We start from the raw sequence: 15678 nt of genomic DNA, 5'->3' as shown, positions 1-15678 counted from the left end.
TTTCCAGCATTTTCTCCAACTCAAAACAGAAAGTTTGAAAACCCCGACCCAAGGCGCCCACTGCTGGATGTTAAAAGATTCAGACACGAATAAAGCCTTAAAAACACGTCGTTTATATTCAGGCCAAATAATATTAATGATACTAAATCAGCACAAACACGATGTGTGCAGCAAACACAAATTTATTTGAAACTCCAGGCTTTTCTGTTTCATCCAGCAGTACAGAACAAACACTGATGACGATGGTGATGATGAAGTCATTTATTTCATTAGGTTAAACTTCAGCCTCAGCTCCTTCACACAGAGTAATCAGATTCAGGCTGAACACAGAAACATGGTTAACATTCAAACCACAGACAAGACAACTCAGGTCGGGTCACGACACACAAACGGCAGGCAGCAGCTGAGGACTGAGGGAGACGCAGGAGAGTGATTCATTTGTGCTCAGTCGCTGTACTAAGAGGAGGTTTAACAGAGGAGAGCAGGTACAGGTTTAAAGCCTGGGCAGGAACCCAGACTCCTGCACCTCCCCTGGTTCTGTTCTCAGCCAATCACAGCTCGTTTCAAACACGCGGAAAAGTCCCGACTGCACAGATTACAACAAGCTCCTGTGATGAACATAACCTGACAGGTTCAGACGATGTGAAACAAACTGCTCTGAGAGGTTCAGTGTAGTCGGGCTTTCTCTGCATTAGCTGGCTCAACCAACCCTGATAGAGATGATGGCTGGTCATCAGCAGGATTTCTGCATCAGGCTAAAAGAGGACGACTGCCGTCGTCTTCCACTCAAAATGGACCGAGTTCTGCCTACTTCAAATACTGTCCGCAGTCAAAAAGTCCAAAACATGGCCGCCTCTGTCATTTCCTTTTTCCTCTTTCCTTGACCTCTATGGAAAACTGTGGAAAAGGGGAGCACAGAGTCCGAGAGCACTGACAGTAGACTGTTTAATAATGTGACGCAGGGTGGACAGAGCATGAGCATCTTACAGACTTTGTAATTCTGTGATAAAACAATGCAAAGAGAAGAAAATACAGTTGATGGAAAGTGAACTAATTTCTCTTCCTGCTGGTTTGAATCCTAAATGCTGAAACCTTAAACTCACTGATGATCTTATATTTAAATCACAGCAACATCTCCATAAGAAGCAGTGAGAGATTTATGGTACATGTGATTCACGTGATGCATTTCTGTTCATTTATGTTGATCCTTTATTTTTGGGAACAGTCTTTTAGCACGTTGCATTGAGGTATTTTCCTTTCAGTGTCTCCTCCTCTGCTAAAGGAGGTAATAAAGGAAGTACTGAAGCTCCTTTCCTTAGTATTTAAAGACAAACGGAGTATTCGCCTGCCTTTCTGCAGCTGTGCAGTAACTCTCACTGCTTCCTATCCCTGCGACTCGGCTCAAAGGTGGTTTTAGTTTCTCTTTAATTGTTTTTTCTTTTGTGCACATTCTGTACACGAGAGCTGTAGAAAAGCTAACGGCAGCAGGAAGCACAATGTTTACAGGTCAAACCTGGCTCGACAGATTTTACACCTGCAGCAGGTTTAAACCGTTTCTGCCGTGATGCAGTACACCAAAGCTGCTGTCAGACTCAGGAAACCGGCCTCATGCAGAGGTAGTGGAGCACATTATGTCACCATGCTTGGAGGCTTTTGAGGAAGAGGAGGACGAAGAGCAGGAGGAGCGCTGAGGAGAGGCTGGATTTGGCTTGCTTGGTGGTACAGACTTGTCCTGCGTCCTGCTCAGTAGAAGAAATACACTGAGGACAGCAAACAGAGACATTCATCTCTGAGTGAAGTTCACAAAGGAAAAAGAAGCCCTGAAAACATTTTCAGGGAAAACAGCAAAAGGACAATAAAGATGCAGCTGAACAGGACTGTCCATTAAAATCAGAAAACACGTTCAAGCTCGTCTCCTTGTGCACCTCTGGACCAGCTTCTGCTCTCCTGCCTGTTTTAGATTGCGCTGATCAGCTTCTGTGTCAAACTGATCTGCAAACACCAAAGTCACGACTGTAGCTTCCAGGCCTGGAAGGACAGCCACAGGGAAGTTTCTTAAGCCTGCATTATTTCAAATGGCCAGCAGGAGGAGGCTGTACTGAAGCCTTCAGCCGCTTTGGTTAGTTAACACTTTCCTGAGGAGTTATGGGCTTGGTCACTAGTTTGAAGTCGTACTGAATAAAACGTGCAGTGCTTCTTAGTCACATCCACCCACAGACTATAAAAAGATGGCTGCAGCTTCCAGGTCAGAAAAGTGAAGCCAGTAGAGAAGAAACTAAAGGGATAAAATAAAATCTCATAGATCTCACCATTTTACTGATGACTTAATGGGCTCAGTCAGACAGGTCTTGTTGAAAATAACATGAAGTTCATGGTGATGGTCTTTACTAGAGTCAGAAAGAAGGATTATCCAGATGGTGCTCGTTGTTGGGTGTGCAGTGCCCTCAGCGTCTCAGTCACATCCACTCCTCTCTTTTCACATCCATTTTTAACTAAAACACCAGTGGCTCCACTAACCACTGGGGGACATCAGGGTCACTAGGTCCATTTTTTAATATACAGTTTATTTACAGGCCCACAGCTAACACTTCAAGCCCAGGAAGTGGAACAAGCTCCTCCTCTTCTTTGGATTGTTTGTGCGCTGTGATTTTGTTCCCTATGGTCCGACTGTTGCAGAGTTTTACTGCATCACCCTAAAGCTTCAGAGGGAGCACATTCAGCACAAACCACCTGACATGTGCCTTGTGGTAAAATAGGCACCCCCCTTTGCCATCGGTCCAAATCAGCAGTGTGTCTGCAACCTGTCCTTGAACACGAAATCTAACCTGAGGGTTGCTGCAGGAGGACTTCCAGGAAGCAACATACTGAAAGTAGTCCACAGGTGCACATGAGGAGATCGAGCAAATTTATGAACCAAAATGAAGAACAACATGCAAAAATGAGTGAAAGCGTTATTTTACTCACAGAAAATGACGCCGACAAATATAACACCTACAACTGCCATGATGATCATCATCTGGAAGAAACAAGACAAGACATCAGAAAGAAAACCAGAGTTTAAGAAGGTGAAACAGCCCTTTAATTTCACTCAGACCACAAATCCATCCATCATCTGCAGCTGTCAGGGTGCATCCACCTCCTCCGGCTCTGAGGGGGGGCACTGAGGTGTTCCCTCACAGACACATGATGTCTCCACATGATGTCTCCAGTGTGTCCTGGGTCTGCCACGGGGCCTCTTCCCAGCTGGACATGCCTCTACCTCAGCAGGCTTGTTGTGAAGGAGCTCTGGTTATTCTTTGAACAAACTCATAAAGATGAAGGTAGATGTATTTTTACTTAAAAGATTTTGAATGCAGAACTTTAAATTGTAACAGAGTACTTTTGGAGGGCAATATTAGCACTTTTAAACCAAGAAAAGTGATTCTTTGGCCTATTTTCCTCCTTTTGGCTTTTCTCCTGTTTGGGAATGTGCAGAGCACTGTGGTCCTGGCCAGAAGGAAACTTTCAATCTAATTTTAAGCAGGAACTGTGCATTAGCAGCATGCAATAATTAACTATAAATATACAGCTGGGTGCTACATTTGTGTAACATCACTTTGTAACACAAGATGGCACAGCCGCTCAACATAACCTTTATTCAATCAGTAAATAAAGAACACATTAACATAAAACAGTGTCCTAGGAAAAGGCAGGCTTGGAAATGTGGGTGGGACTACAAAGAAACATCCAGAAGCACACGTACTCTGGTAAAACACTGCCCCCCGGTGGTGAAATATTTTGTCAAGATTTGCAAAAGGTAATTACAAAAAGTATCTTTTCTGTCATGCATTTATATACAGTCTCAGTGGTGGATGTCAAAACTTCAGATGAGGTCAGCATGCACAAACAATCCGTTTGAGCCTAAAGAGCTGTTTCACACAGCTTTTTTTCTACTCCTGGCTCTGTGTGATGTCACTGAGATCAGATATTCTAAATATGGTCATCTCAGGCAGACTTTTGCCTGTTCCCCGTTCCCAGGCTGCCATTGTAAACAGGAACGTGTCTTTAATGACTTACAAGATGAAGTAAAGGTTAAATCTCAGTGCACCATCAAACAGGTCATCTCTATTTGAAACATAAAGTAGATTTTATTATATGTAACGTTGCACAGTCTGCGTGTGTGCTGAATTCTCCATGAATAAAATCCACAGGATGACATTAGAGGAAACAGACAGGAAATCACCTCTGAGGGGGGGAGGGTGAGAGAGATTAACAAGAACAAGAGGTTTAGAGAGAGAGAGAGAGAGAGAGAGAGAGATTGATGGTGACTGTGTGTGGCTGATGTGTGTTTGTGCTGTTCAGTGTCTGGATATGAATAAAGAAAATTCCATAAACAGTCATTTAAAAAGTTAAAAGAAAAAGTGCTTTTTAAACATATTTATTTATTTCTTTGAGCACTTTGTTGGGGACTATTTTTGGCAGCGGATCAATCCACATTTAGTTTTCTGCTGAGTATTTGTGAGAGCAGGAGAGTGTTTGTGGTAACAGCGTGGGTCATTAGATAAGATCACATATGATTGTTAGGATGTAGCCATGTACAAATGCTTGTGTGTGCATGTGTATGTTGGTTAGGAGGAGTTACGTCACACATCACAGCTGGCTCTTTAATCCCTGACTGTCACTCTAATCCACATTGAGATTTTTCCTCTTTCTCTCTCTGACTTTGCTGTCAGTCAAACAGTCTCCCCACCTCCTCCTCAGGCTTTCCACTGATTGGATGGTCTGAACTGCACTGAGGAGGCAGGGCTTGATGGACTGACACGGAGACAAAAAAAGAACTGGCAGCTGAGGATGGATGGATGATGGATTGACGAGATGCGTGGACAGATGATGGTGGCTGGATGATGGGTGGGTGGGTGGATGGTTGGATGATGGTGGGTGGTTGGATGGATGAAGGACGGGTGGGTGGGTGGATGGATGGATGATGGGTGGGTGGATGATGGATGGATGGACAGGCAGACCATGTGAAGTGGTGATGAGGGTGAAGTTAAATCAGCACATTTAATTGGAACAGTTTATGCAGCACCATTTCTAATTGTTGTGATGGATCATAAATTAAAATTAAAACACACTGATTAAAGCAAATTTCAGTCTTTAAAAATCCTTTATAAAACAAGGGATTTAAAAAACTAAGCGGCCACTTTATTAGGTACAACTTGTGCTTGTATTACTGTTTAACTACTCATTAACACAAATATCTAATCAGCCAATCAGCAGCTTAATGCATTAAGACATGCAGATATGACCAAGATGTGCTGAAGTTCAAACTAGAGAAGAAAAATGATTGAAGTGACTTTGAATGTGGCACAGTTGTTGGTGCCAGATGGGCTGAGTATTTCAGAAACTGTGATCTGCTGGGATTTTCATGCATAATCATCTCTAGGGTACACTGTAGCCTCTTTCCCACCAACAGGGTTCCGGAGCCGGAGCCGTAATTTAAACCGTTAGGCGGGTTTTCCACCGCCGAAACACTCGGTGCTCGGCCGAAAAACAGGTTCAATTCCGGCCCCACAAACTAGCTGGTCTGGAACCAGGAACCCGTGCCGAAGGCGGCAGAAGGGCATGACTCTGCCGTCTCAACATCAAGTTTTCTACCATATTACATGTGTATTACAGGAGAAAAGCGAAGCGATGTTCACGGCTGTGAATTAGGTTGGGCTCTAAGGCTGAACTTGCTGCTTTGTATCAGTTCATATCACAGATAAAAGGACACAAAGTGCGTACTTGTCGTTTTGCTCTAATCGCTGTGTGTTTCCCTCTGTGCTGCACACAGATGCTGCAGTAGTTTGGTTTGGACCCTAAAACGTATTTGCAGCACAGAAAGGAGAGCGTGTTCTCCCACGTTTGTGCGCTTCAGCTTCGTGTCCAGACGAGGACCCGCCCACACTCATACGTAAAGGAGCAGTTCACAGAAACGCGGTGGGAACGCGGGTCCGTTCTTAAGTGTTTCGCCGGTTCATTGGGATCGGCACGGGAACTTGCTCCGGCTCCGGAACCTCGGCGGTGGGAAAGTAGCATGTATGGTCCAAAAAAGAAAATATCCAGTGAGCGGCAGCTCTCTGTGTGAAAATGTCTTGCTGACACCAGAGGTCAGAGGAGAATGACCAGACTGCTCGGAGCAAACAGGAACTAAGTCCAAAAACCACTTATTACAGCCAAAATATGCAGAAGAGCAATACCTCGAACCTTGAGGCAGATGGGCTACAGCAGCAGAAGACCACACCTGGTGCATCTCCTGTCAATCATGAACAGGAAACTGAGGCTATAATTCACTCAGGCTCACCAAAGCTGGGCAACACAAGATGGGAAATATGTTGCCTGGTCTGACGAGTCTCGATACCTGCTTCCAGCAACTTGTTGAATCTGTGTCATGAAGAATTAAAGCAGCTCTGAAGGCAAAAGGGGGGCCAATAAAATGTAACTAATGTGGCTGATGAACATAGTTGATCTGTTTTTGCCAGTATACTGAGGAGTATAGTTCTACAAACTTGACTTGTAACTGTGGTGATCATTATTTGAGTAATGCTGCGTTTAGACTTGGATGCATGAGGATCTGTGAAGGGGTTCCAGGGTTTGTGTGGCCAAGAACAGTTTAAGGTTCAGCTGGTTTCTGCTCAGAAATCAGAGGCCAAACTGATCGCTAAGAAATTCATGGAGCCACTCTGAGGGAATGATGTAGGATGACGGGAAGTAATCACAGGAAAACTCTCTGAATCACGCCCACCTTGCAATTTTTCCACCAGTACTTGTTCTTGAGTTTGGCGGCGCTGCTCTCGAACTGCGAGGCTCCTGCCTGCAGGGCATCGGCCCGGTCGTCCAGCTCCGACAGCTTCTGATCTCGCTCCAGGACTTTGTCCACATTCACACGCATGATGTCGACCACCTGAGGAACGAAAATACCCATCAACGTCTCTTCCACTGACACGTTCCATTTAAAGTTATTTTGGGGTAAAATTGTCTTCCACAACTTTGTCCTGTTTGTTTTTGTCCTCACCTCATCCACCTGTGCCTGTGTCTGCTGAAGTCGTCGGTTGCTCGTCAGGTTTGGGGCCTGAGCTGGAGGACCCCCCTCACCTTCGGGGGCCCCGGGAGCTCCTGGGGTTCCTGCTGCGTCTGGAGTCGACCTGCAGGGAAAATGTGAGTTTGGGAGCGAGAAACAGAATTTGATCACAAATGATTGATTTATTCCAGCAGCAGAACAGTTAGAGCTCTGAGCTTATCGCTTCATGCTCTATATAAAGATGTGGAGTCCAGAGGTGGATGTTGGGGTGGTGGAGGCACTGAGACAGCAGGCAGCGATGCAGGGCAACAACAGCAGGACTGTCAAAGGGGAAAAATGGGAAGTTTTACAGCTTAAAGAGGGTGTGTTTGGGATATGATGTGAGGCTTGTTATGACCAAGCAACAACTTCCAAGGCTGAAAAATGAAACCAGCATGAAAAAAAAAACCTCCGGTCACTTGTGCACCTTAGCTTAGGTGAGTTAAATTCTGGTATTTTATTAGTCAGTTATTAAGTAGCAGGGTCTGTGTGTATATAAAATCCATCATGACGCAGTCACCCATTGGCCAGTGAAACCTGAAGATGAGTGTCACCGTCTCTGTGATTTGTAACCAAACACGATGAATGACGAGTGGATCTGACATGACTAGTGACTGGCAAGGTATTAGACACTGAGCATGGCCTGGGTAATCCTCCTGCCTCTAATAAGAAACATAAATTAGAAAATGGGCTTCATGCTTTGTTCCATTTGAGCTGAAACTAGTGACTGAGAACATGAAGTCATCAAGAAAGTGTTTCCTAAGGTCAGAGCGACGGAGCTGAGGGCTGTTTGCACATAGACTTCAGTACTATGGAGAGAAAATTGACTCAAAATATCTGCGTCTGTAATGCTGGATTTGTAATTTTTTGTAAGTTTTAAATAACATTGTGTGTGTAACTTCAGGTACTTGTAAATGTGTGTTCAAATACAAATACAAATATTAAGAAATTATGAATACAAAATAAAAGTATGCATACAAACCATTAAATACAAGTACACAAATCACCTGATACGCACGGACAGAACGACAGTTACGCACAAGTCAGGTTACGAGTGCACAAAGTTTTGTGAGACACATTTCACGCTTCTGGAGAGCTCCCAGATTTGTGCCTACATGGTGCGTTTAAATGCTGGTGGAAAGCTGGGTCATCTGAGATTTGTTCATTACAGACACAGATATTTTGAGTCAATTTTCCCTCCATACAATACCAACCAGTGTTTTTGCAACCAGAGGAGATGCTGGCCATTAAAAGAAATGCAGGATTAGGGTACTTCAGCATTGGCTTTGCTTTTCAAACCCTGCTAACAGACTGTGTGTGTGTCTGAATCAGATTGTTAGGTGAAGCTGCTGGGTAATCTTGGGGCGGAGCTGCAGAGGGGGCGTTAGGAAGAAGACAGTAAACAGCTGGATGTATTTCCCTCAGCTCAGCCTTTTTTGTAAACTGATTAAAATCTTGCACTCTGAGTAGTCAGACTAGTCCCACCAGTTTAATGTGAAGGCTGCAGTGGGTTCCTGTGCAAAGCTGCCAGAGGATCACTGTGTGAAGCACAGCTCACCAACCTCACGCTCTACCCTCTCATCCAAATGTGGTCACTTCTGTTGCATGACTGTGACTGGGCTGAACATTAGAATCTGGAGATAAGAAGCCAGTGGGTGCGTTAATGGTGGCAACATCAAAGGTGTCATTTATAATGCTATGTATGCCTACGCAAGTGGCCAACGCTCTTGGCAGCAATTGTGTGCATTGTGCATCTGTTGCTCTGCAATTTCATCACCAAAACACCAGCTGGCGCCGCAGTTTCTGTCTTCGGGTTGATCCATTCTCTTCCTGTTGATTTGAAAAATGGTGGCAGAAAAAGAAGTAGCTGGAAATGCAAAGGCGATACTGAGTGGGCCAATCACAGCTGGTCTGTGCTGTGTCACATGTTTCATTTGTGGGGAGGTGGAGGTTCCAGGTTACAGAAGTCACGATGTTTGTACCTGCTGCACAGCTCGAACATAGACTCTATGAAGGTCATATATATCAGGGGTATTCAACTACATTTTTCTATGGGCCAAATGAGGCTATTTGCCAGTGGGCCACACATTTCTCGGGACACTTACTCAGGTTAACAAAGAAACTCAAAAAGTCTCCGACATCACGGAGAAACCTCGCTAAATTTGTCACTAGTTGCTTTTAGGAAAAAACTCGCTAGGGGGGGTCTGAAAAGGCTAGCTCTAGCGACAAAGCCACCAAGTTGGCAACACTGATAAAATGCCATTCTTCTTCTTTTTCTTCTTGAGTTTAGTGGCGGTTGGTAATCTATGGTGCGTTACCGCCACCACCTGTAAGGAGTGTGAACTACATGCCGTGCTTACAGTTTAGTCACAGCTTCTTTTAAAATTTTTATTTAATAGACGTAAATGGGCCGGTCCAAAATGACTGATGGGCCAGTTCTGGCCCTTGGGCCGCCAGTTGAATACCCCTGTATACCCGTATATATGATGCCTGCCAGTGTTAATTTCGTCATAGTTTTCGTCAACGACCCTTTTTTTCATGACGATAACGAGAAGATAACTAAATAAAAACTACCTCAAAGGATAAAAACGATGATGAAATTAATTGACACTTTCGTCAATGAATGAAAACGAGACGAAAATGCTTGGTGGGGACGAAATCCAACTTATTTAATTTTGTGACAGGGCGGGATAAGTTAGAAAAACATCCAATCAAACGCACAGTTGCGCAAATTTGCTCTAAACTCGGGAAGACCAAACTAGCCTGTGATTGGTCGTTTCTTCCGATAGAACTAAGTTTTGTAAACAATGTCAGCAGGGAGAAAGAGAAGAGCCGATGTATGGACACATTTGTCCTTTGACGTTGTGACAAACAAAACGATGTGTAAACCATGTGGGGCGACTATCTCGGGTAAAAACACGACAAATCTTAAACATCTGCAAGCCAGTCACCCCTTACCTGGCCGCTCCAAAATCACCAAAAACGCTTGAAAAAGCATACCCAAATTAAATCAGCTGCTGTTCCTGATCTCTTTGGAGTACATGCAAAAGCTTGGTCTCTTTGTGAAGAAGACAACCTATATTTTTCATTTTTGCAGTCAAAAATGCTGTAACTGTAATGAGTATGTACCTATTGAGTTTGGAACACAGAAAAATGAGACAGTTTTTGCCTCGCCTAAATTTTTCCTGTTTGTTTTCATGTAACTACACACTGAGTGTAGACGGTATGGATTGGAAAATATAATGGAGCTGTAGAATGAAGTCTTTTTACCGTGCATTTCAAATTTGATCAAGAAAGCACAAAAACCTACTGTTCTGTAAAGGTTTTTGTGTGTTGATGTCCAGGTGAGGACTCACATGTGCCATTTGGAGACTCCAAGTGCCACATGAGAGCACTTGGAGTCTCATATGCAGACTTCAAATGGCTGTAACTCCTCAATGCTTCAACATACAGTCATCAGTGAGGGCTCTAATCAAAGATACTGCCCTGAGGAATCCTCTGCTATACACAAATTTACTGATAGTGCAAATTAATTATAATTATAGACATTATAAATCAGAGGTTGCCCTAATTTGTAAAAGAAGGAAAATGTTAGGCCTTCATTCACAAAAACCCCAGTCTATTTTCAGTGATTCCTTCACACACACAAAATAAATAAATTGTATACTGATCAAAAGTTACAGAAAATGTAAACACTAGATATTCACATAAAATAAAAAACCACTAGCCTTCCAATAGTCCTCCTCTGATAGACAACCCCATCCCAAACCCACAAACAAAACAACTTACACAAAGCCCACCACAAAGCATAAAGCTTTCTGTAAAACTTTAGATACTTTTCAAAAAAAAGCTCCGAGCCACTGTCCTCATCCTGCTGTAATAAAGACTTTGTGAAAGCCTCAGCGAGACCTGTAACAACCTTCTCTGCCCCCAACACTGCTCTTGTAAATATCCATATGTAAAGTGCACACAATATAAGTGGCGTAACAACAGCGTACGGTGATATTTTCTGTGTAATGGTGCATGTCAAGCTCACCATTACATACATATTTACATCTAAACGGCATATAATAGGAGGACGAGCTGAGAATAAAATTTCTTACCATGAAGCGGCTTCAGAACAGCTGTTCGTTTGCAGCGATAAAACCGGTCGAATCAGCGAGGAAGTCCTCTAATGAATAATAATCCACTCGTGAGTCATTTAGTCACTTTGTTGAATAAATACAGTCTGTTTTTGATGCATTCTGATAATCCGTTGGTGAGACAAATTATTGTAAACACTGTTTACGCACGACGGTGCAGACGCTCTTACTTCCTGCTGAGTTTCAGGCATGGAGGACGCACTGATTACGCAGAGAGTTTGTGGAGTCGCGTGAAAACAAACCCCATAGTGCCGTATACCCACGTGTCAGGAATTTTATTGGCTATCCATCTGTCATTTTAGATTTTGGGTCAGAGTTGACCAATAAGAACGATTGGCGGACATTTGGGGGCATGTCCAGAGAAGTCAGATGACGCTGTCTGCTTATTATTGGCTCTGGAAAATCCATTTCATAACATGATTGGCCAAATGAGGTGTCAATCAAATTCTGAGGGTCTAGTCTGTCATATAAAAGCATCATAAGGGCGAACTGCAGTGTTACTGTGACGCTATGAGGCTTCAAAGTCAAAAAGCGCTACACAGGGCCCGTGGGCGGGCCCTTGCCAGTTAAGGATGATCAGGTGTGTGGGAAGCAGGTGAAACACTAATGTTAATATTATTAATAATATTCCATAACTTTTAATAAATGTTTAATTTTGTGTAAGTGTGTATAATGACTAATTCAAGGGAACCGAAGAAAAAGCATTTACATTTTACACCCTTTATATTTTAGTGATTAAATCGACTGTAGGTTTAGTCGACTATATTCTTATGATAATGCCTCGACTGAAACTAAAACTATTCAGATGACTAAATTATGACTAAATTAAAATTTGCTGTCAAAATTATCACTGGGGCCCACCCGGCGTCTCAGTGAGGTTAATGTGGCCATGAAGAAACACCACATAAAGTTCTAATGTATGTTGTGATGTTCTAAAATACACGTTCCTTTCACCATATTAGTGCTTTTTTTTTGGACACATCTCCACTTATGGGCGAGGAACCAAATATGGAAACAAAAATCTTTGACCTCGATTTTCCACAAGCAAATGAAACACTTTGAAAAATGCCACAAGAAGAACAAAGTCTTGTTATTCAGTTCAGTTTTATTTATACAGTCACCTCAAGGTGCTTTAAGGTAAAAACCCACCTATGAAGGGTTCACACAGAACCATAAATCACCCTGAATGCTGCAGTTTGATTGGCTGTGAAGGAGGGGTGTGTCTACCAGCGCCCCTTGAAATATGACTGCTAATACAAGAAACAAACTCCATAACAGCCAATAAAAAGATGCAATAAAACATCAGAGCATGAGCAGGTAGTTCAGTGGGAGTAAAACAAAAGAAGCAACCACAGGGCTGCAACAGAGAATCCTGCACTCATTAAAAAGTTTTGATTGACTCATTTAGATTGATCGAGTTTAAAATTGCCATAATACATTTACATTTTAAGAAAGAAAGTTTTCTGGACATGAATGCCATGAGCACTCTGTTCCTCATTTTCTTCATCTTTGGATGGTGAGCTGATCAGCAGGAGTGAGCCGACAGCCTGAGCTGGAGGAAAGCTGCTAACCCTCCATACAAGCTCATGAGTGTGCACCACAGCACTGTTTGGCTTGGCTTACACAATAAATACTACAGTTTTGTACTATTAATACTATATTTTTACCAGGGTAAAATATGAGATGCAGAATGGAGCCTGTAATGTGACTGAGTCCGAGACATAAACTCTTTTTCAGTCATGGAAACATGACTCATCCAACTTTGGCCTCCATCCACATGATCAGAGCATCAGAGGCTGCAACAGCCTGAGCTCTGTGGAAGAAGCAAAAAACTGCTTTAAAACACACACACACACACACACACACACACACACACACACACACACACACACACACACACACACACACACACACACGAACACACACGAACAGGTGAGCTGATGCATACAGTTCACCTTCACCACAGCTCTCACACACAGGCTTGTTTTCAGCAGCAAAATGGAGAAAGATTAGAGCAGCAGCAGCAGGCTGACTGATGGAGATCAACATGCACGAAATTATTCCCCCCCGCCACACACACACACACACACACACACACACACACACACACACACACACAATACAGCCCCATGATGTCTTTGCTTTAACCCCCGGGTGTTTGCAGCTGAGAGCCCCACAGCGCGGCCCATCACAGTTTGATGATGGAGAGTTTTGTAGGTGAGTCAGCCCATGAGTCACGGCCGTATTTCTGCAGCCTCAGCGCGCACATTTCTACACAAGTTCCCCTTTTATAAAATAATACATTTAGGGACTAAAACTGAGGAAAATGTGGATTAAAGGAAGAAGACGTGGTTTGAATCGTGCTGCAGCCGCCAGCGCATCTAATGAGAGAGCCCTTTAGTTGCACTCTTGTTTCTGAAGCTGAGGTTCCGATGGAAATGACGGAGTACTCACATTTCAGCTGGAGGACGGTGGAGAGAATCTGAGAGGCTGAATCTAAGCGAAGGACGTCTTCATTCACTTTTCGCTTCAAACTAAAAACTACAGACCACTAACACCCTGCGCGTCAAGCAAAAGCCCCGCCCCCATGCGCGCACAAGAACGCACACATGCACGCGCTTTCTCTGTGAACGCTAATCCCCACCGAGCCGGGTTGATTGTGGCTTTCACTTCAGCATTTGTGGAGAATTTATTCTGAATTTTCTACTTTTTCTGGAAAAAGACAAAAATCAGGCGCCAGATGACCCTTGACCTCTGAGAGTGATGTGACCCCTGACCCCAGAGTGCCGCTGAGCATGCCTCTGATTACCGGTCTCCTGGCTGTAAATACTCCAAATCTTACTTGAGCTCATTTTCCATCACACCGCCGTCCTCGGCCAACGTGTCTGTATAGAGCCAAAAAAAAAGATTTTCCCATAATGCCTTTTCTTGTAAATTTCAGAGTTTACTTTGTATATTTCAAAATTTCTTTCCTCATAAATTTGTGATCTTTTGTCAGAAATGAGTTTTTACTCATACTTATTATTGTTATTTAACAGATTTCCTTCCCTGCAGTTTTATTTTTCTTTGTACATTTGAGTTTTCTAATCATAAATTTGTGACGTCTGGCTTAGCGGTTTTTCTGTTTTTATTGGTGTGTGTGTGTGTCACCTGACCAGTGCAGAGTAGCGGGTGTGGAAATCAAGCGCAGCCTCCATGGCTCAGGCGTGCAGGTGAGTTTGGCTGCAGTTTTCTCTCAGGGAGCATTTCTATGTATTTTTCTGCGTTTAACATCATCTTTGTTTTCACTGTGGCTGAAAAATGCCTGCTGCCCAATTTTAAAATGCTGCCATCACACTGAGGGAGTATATAATTCATTTTTTAAGTTAGAAGCACTTTTGTGTGGCAGCACAGACTCACACAGCAGGTCCAGTAAAGAGGATCTTTAAACTGTTGGCAACAATTCAAACCTGTTTCGTCCGAACTGAAGCATCATTAATGTGAACCGAATGAAGAGAAGCTGCAGCTCATCGACACCATCAGTCAGTGCTGCATCTGAGTATGACGTTTCTTCACTTTTTGAACTGATGATTGTTTAGTCTGTTTGTGTAGGAAGAAAAAAATCTGCTTTTGTCCACGTTTATGTAAGAAAAACTGTACTGAAAGCACATCTTCAGTCTTTCACACTGACAGCAGTCACACTGTACTTTAAGTCAGGATTTGAACAGCAGCACTTATTTCTACTCTGTGATGAAGCTACTTTATTAAAAACCTTTCAGCTCCTGGAGATAAATGTGCATCAGGTCTGAATCTGTGAAGGGTTAGGGGTCGGAGTTAGGTCGGAGGAAACGGCGTGAGAACTTCCTGTCACAGTAAACACAAGGTCACAGAATGAAGTGTTTTCAGTGGCGTTTATTCTCTGCATGGTTTCATGGCACACACACACACACACACACACAGACAGCTCTGCACAGCACAAAGTCTTCACTGGTTTCTTTCTTCAGCTGCTTTTCTTTCGTGTCATTCATGTCTCGTTTTATGACAATATCGATACGAGGAGCTCGGCTGAAGCAGCGTCTGATTCAAAGCCTGTTCAACACTTGCAGTTTGTTGCTCATCATTAAAGGAACAGCACGACTCTTGGGCCATTTCCCACTGAGAACAGCACAAAAGAACAGTTTCAGTTTGGATGGTTTTAATGTGCTCGGGGGAGAAATGTGCAGGAATAAACGTGAGCGTGTTCCTGTAACGGGTCTGTTCGTGAGTATGGCCGGTTATATTTAAGAAGCAGACATTCGAATAATCAGAGATGTGATAACATCTGAAGGAGTGAAAACCGGGAAACATTCAAAGCATCAGCAAAGACAGAAGCAGAGAGATGACGGTGGTGATGAGGCCTGCAGCATCCTGTACACCTGTTTGACTCTTTGACCCGGAGAGCACACCTGGAGGCGCGTTTGCTCATCTTTTCCCTCTGAT

The 15678-nt window shown here is 43.4% G+C and overlaps 1 protein-coding gene across 1 annotated transcript; it reads right to left on the bottom strand.

Annotated features, from left to right (window-relative positions):
- Window positions 1-245: 245 nt before the first annotated feature.
- Window positions 246-13808, bottom strand: vamp1a (vesicle associated membrane protein 1a). The gene is made up of 5 exons (XM_030741660.1): window positions 13675-13808; window positions 7034-7163; window positions 6764-6922; window positions 2965-3016; window positions 246-1760 (listed from the first exon to the last, which is right to left on the bottom strand). Coding segments are annotated over exons 1-5 (360 nt in total). The 5' UTR covers window positions 13677-13808; the 3' UTR covers window positions 246-1743.
- Window positions 13809-15678: the final 1870 nt, after the last annotated feature.

The sequence above is a fragment of the Archocentrus centrarchus genome, chromosome 11 (assembly GCF_007364275.1).
Source record: "Archocentrus centrarchus isolate MPI-CPG fArcCen1 chromosome 11, fArcCen1, whole genome shotgun sequence".
In the NCBI taxonomy this organism is placed as follows: domain Eukaryota; kingdom Metazoa; phylum Chordata; class Actinopteri; order Cichliformes; family Cichlidae; genus Archocentrus; species Archocentrus centrarchus.
This window is presented reverse-complemented; position numbering and strand designations above follow the sequence as displayed.